Source organism: Nansenia antarctica, assembly GCF_963989245.1.
Source record: "Nansenia antarctica genome assembly, chromosome: 12".
Taxonomy (NCBI): Eukaryota; Metazoa; Chordata; class Actinopteri; order Argentiniformes; family Microstomatidae; genus Nansenia; species Nansenia antarctica.
Genome location: NC_137682.1, coordinates 4,205,077 through 4,209,781, shown reverse-complemented (window position 1 = coordinate 4,209,781; position 4,705 = coordinate 4,205,077). Strand labels below are relative to the sequence as shown.

Genomic DNA, 4,705 nt, shown 5'->3' with positions numbered 1-4,705 from the left:
CACAGTTCAGATTGTTTGCTCACATGTGGCTCAGATCTGATATGTAACATGAAGGTGTAACCAGTAAAGAAGCACGTTGAATCTGATATTCTCAGATCCCATTCAGGCCTCAATCATATGTGGAAATAAATCTTATTTGAATCTAATATGTGTCATTTAGACTCTGATGTAACCAGACAGGCCCGTATTCCTGGTAATTCCGATTTGCACGTTATTGAAAACGCAGCGGTCTTCACATTTTAATAACAAAAGTGACGTCCTTGACGTTTCTTCTCCGCCTTAAAATGTGTGCACTATCTTGCGGACCTCTAAACAGACTTCAGAAAGCATGTTTGTGTCCATTGCAAGTGCCGGCTGTCTGTTTCCTTTTGTTTTCGGTAACGAAACCCACATGTACGCATGCAGGTTGTTTCAAGTGTTACCCAAGTGTTACGAGTGTAAGCACAGGTATCAGATATGGGTCATTTAAAAAAGTGGATGTAAGCAGGCGTTCTGAACTAGGCGTTACGACCTGCAGTGTTACCAAAGTTACTCCAGGGAGACGGTCCCTGGAATCTCTCATTGAAGTCGCTCTAGATGAAAGCGTCTGCTAAACGGTTAAAATGTAAAAATGTAAAAATGTATAACAACACCACAGATTCCTACAGTCATGTTGAGGTCATGTTGAGGTCAGACTGAGGTTGTTGAAGTCAGGTTCTGTTGAGGTCAGGTTCTGTTGAGGTCAGGTTCTATTGTGTCTGCCTCGTGTCCGCCGGTGACATCACTTCCTGTGAGGGCGCTCCGTATAGGAGGGGCTGCTTCCTGTTTCTGTAGATCACCATGGCGACGCGCATGACGAACAGCAGACACGACAACAGCAGCAGAACAACTGGAAGAAGAAAAGACAAGAGAGGGTCAGGAGGTTAAGGGTCAGGAGGTTAAGGGTCAGGAGGTTAAGGGTCAGGAGGTCAGGGGTTAAGGGTCAACTCTGCTGTACTCACACATAAAGACAAAGTTGGGGTCACGGAATTCAGGGTCGTAGTGTTTGGCCACGTTGCCGAGCAACGCCCACATCACCACCGGATACACCGTCTGGACCGAGCGGACGTACCGCTCCAACAGGAAGTTCTCCAGACCAAACCTAACACACACACACACACACACACAATGTGTCAAGTCAAGTTGTTGTTTTTACTTTTCCACTATCTAGAGGGCCACGCCAGGGGTGTCCGTTGTCCCCGTTGCTCTTCGCCGTAGCAGTTGAACCTGCTAACCTGCTAACCCTGCTAACCGCTAACTCTGCTAACCTTGCTAACCCTGCTAACCCTGCTAACCGCTAACTCTGCTAACCTGCTAACTCTGCGAACCCTAACCCTCTACAGCTCAGAGCCTCAGCCCCGCGGGTCTCACCAGCCCAGCAGCAGCAGCAGCAGGACACTAAGGGCGGTGGAGGCGGCGGTGGGCGGGGCTAAGCCCAGGAGGCGGAGCCACAGGCAGAAGTTGATGAGGGCTGCGATGGACGTCCAGGTGGCGTACAGGGCCACGCCCCCCTGCACCTACACACACACACACACACACACACACACACACACACACACACATTTGAATACCGTATTTTCCGGACTATAAGTCGCACCCGAGTATAAGTCGCAGCAGGCCAAAAATGGGGCATGAAGAGGGAAAAACCACATATAAGTCGCACTGGACTATAAGTCGCATGGTTCAAGGGAACGGGCTTGGCGGAATCAGCGGGGAAAGAAGACCCTGTTGAGCTTGACTCTAGTCTGGCACTGTGAAGAGACATGAGAGGATTTGTAAGCCCAGGAAGGACATAATTCACGTTAAAACTTCTTCTGAAAGGTTAGAAATACTTAAATTATCGAGTGTAAAGCCAGGGCTAGCTAGCGCGTTGCTAACGAAGGTTAGCAAAATGGCGTCGCGGGAGCAAGCAAACAGGATGGAACAGCCTCTGAAAGGTAATAAATGACTTTAATATCGTGTATAACGTTCATAATAGCGTGTATAACGTTCATAATATAGTGCTTAATGTCCACATTGTCGAGTGTAACGACTATTTATCGTGTATAAGGCCATGACAAAGATAGCTTGGTGAAAAACGGAAGTAGTTAGGATGAAGGGCGGCCTACAAACAATGCAACATTGAACAGTCTCTGAAAGGTAATAAATGACTTTAATATCGTGTATAACGTTCATAATATCGTGTATAAGGTCCATAATATCATGTTTAATGTCCACATTGTCGTGTTTAATGTCCACATTGTCGAGTATAATGGCTATTCTATCGCGTATGTGGCGCTAGCGGAAGTAGCAAAATAGCCTCGCGGGGGTAACTTAGCAACATAGAACAGTCTCTGGAAGGAATAAATGACTTTAATATCGTTTATAACGTCCATAACATTGTGTATAAGGTCCATAACATCATGTTTAATGTCCACATTGTCGTGTTTAATGTCCACATTGTCAAGTATAATGGCTATTCTATCGTGTATGAGGCGCTAGCGGAAGTTACTCCTTGGTTCATGTCAGTCAGAGATTACCATATGTCAGTTCATGTCAGTCAGAGATGATGAATTATTGATATATAAGTCGCACCTGACTATAAGTCGCAGGACCAGCCAAAGTATGAAAAAAACCGCGACTTATAGTCCGGAAAATACGGTACTTTATTTGGTTCCACAAATCATATTACACAAACAGGGAATCAAATATTTCGGGGCTAAGCAGCACTGAACACTCAAGGGTACACATAACACCTCCTTCTCCACATGGCCAAGCTGCCAATAACAGCCGAGACAGAGCAACATGTGGCCTGGTTGGCCTTTCTTTTAGTCATTGCAGCAATTCTCAGAGCCCTCATGGTGCATTTATACACATGGCCCAGACTTCCAAATACAAGTATACTGAATTTACACTTGTACCCAAAGCTGGTTATCGTACCAAGTAGTGGTTGGTATTTGATATACTTGTCCTGGAAAGTCTGGTCCATGTATAGGTCAAAGGGGCAGCCTACTTCTACAATCAGCACCTCCTTGTGGCTGGTGTCAACAAAGACAACATCAGGTGTATTTGGGATGTTGGCAAAAACATCATTGGCAAAACCAAACCACTCTGGTAACACTCTGGCATGCTTGTACATAGCTGCGCTAGATGGTAAGATATTTTGTACTGTATCAGACACAATGTCCACAATACGGTCATGACGAGCTATGTACAGGTGTTTGTATGCATTACATCCATTTGTTATGTGTGCAATGGATTCTAGGTGTTGTGAATCCTGATGGTTTAAACAGAATGGACTGTGAGTGTGGGGATACCAGGTGGACAGATTGTACTTGGTCGGTAATACCTGCAGTCTTGCTTTGATGGTGAATGTGTGTGTGTGTGTGTGTGTGTGTGTGTGTGTGTGGTGTGGTGTGGTGTGGTGTGTGTGTGTGTGTGTGTGTGTGTGTGTGTGTGTGAGTACCAGCAGACGCAGGCAGCAGAGGTCTCGGGGGTGTGTGTGTGTGTGTGTGTGTGTGTGTGTGTGTGTGTGTACCAGCAGGCGCATGGCAGCAGAGGTCTCGGGGGTGTGTGTGTGTGTGTGTGTGTGTGTGTGCGTGTGTGTACCAGCAGGCGCAGGCAGCAGAGGTCTCGGGGGTGTGTGTGTGAGAGCCAGGCTGCGTGCCGGTCGATGCTGACGCTGCAGAACAGCATCATGGAGTAGTTGCTCACGGCAACAAGCACCAACACCACCAACGCTGCCGACATCATCCTGCAGGACCACAATACACATAAATATACACATAAACATACATAATATACATAAATATACATAAATATACATAACTATATATAATATACATAATATACATACATCTACATAAATAGATATATTGTATATACTATGTATACTATACTATAATATATATATTAAATATACTAAGGAGTGATGTGATTGGGTCAGGGTTGGTAAGGACTGATGTGATTGGGTAAGGGGTAGTAAGGAGTGATGTGATTGGTTCTTACTCGCGGTCCCACAGCAGCAGCCAGGTGATGTTCAGGCTCATGTTGGAGATCCAGGAGACGTAGAAACCCAGAGGGAGGAGAGACACACACCAGGACCTGGACACACACACACACACACACACATGTTATACACACACACACACACACACACACACACACCTAACCTTTGGCACCTCTCACACCCGCTGCCACCGGGTGACATTTCTAATTGAACTATTTTATTTTATTTGTGCTGCTAATGTGTAAAGATCATTCACTCATAACGTCTCCTTCTCATTGTCTGCTTGTCTAACCCTAACCCTTCTCATTGTCTGCTTGTCTAACCCTAACCCTTCTTATCGTCTGCTTGTCTCCCAACGTGTCGCTGGTCCAGTTGTCTCACATATGTTCTCACTTCTCTTGTTGCCTTTTTCCTTATTGTCTTGTGCTTCAATGTCAGGAACCGAAGCCTAAGAATTATACTCTCTTACACTTATGTAATGTGACGTAACAATGAACTTGAAAACTTGAAACACACACACACACACACACACACACACACACACACACACACACACACACACACACACACCCCCTGCAGAGGGAGGAGGAGAGGTAGAGGATGAGGAGGGTCAGTCAGGTGTAGATGACGCCCCAGACAGACACACACACACACACACACACACACACACACACGCACACACACACACACACCCCCTGC

At 46.0% G+C, this 4,705-nt stretch overlaps 1 protein-coding gene across 1 annotated transcript; it reads right to left on the bottom strand.

The window, feature by feature from the left end:
- Positions 1–728: 728 nt before the first annotated feature.
- On the bottom strand, positions 729–4,128 carry LOC308168573 (uncharacterized protein; the record flags this gene model as incomplete). The annotated part of the gene is made up of 5 exons (XM_080543173.1): positions 4,006–4,128; positions 3,607–3,751; positions 1,390–1,535; positions 981–1,120; positions 729–868 (listed from the first exon to the last, which is right to left on the bottom strand). Exons 1-5 carry the CDS (start codon positions 4,044–4,046, stop codon positions 729–731), a joined length of 612 nt encoding a protein of 203 aa, XP_080399299.1. The 5' UTR covers positions 4,047–4,128.
- Between the last annotated feature and the right edge of the window lie 577 nt (positions 4,129–4,705).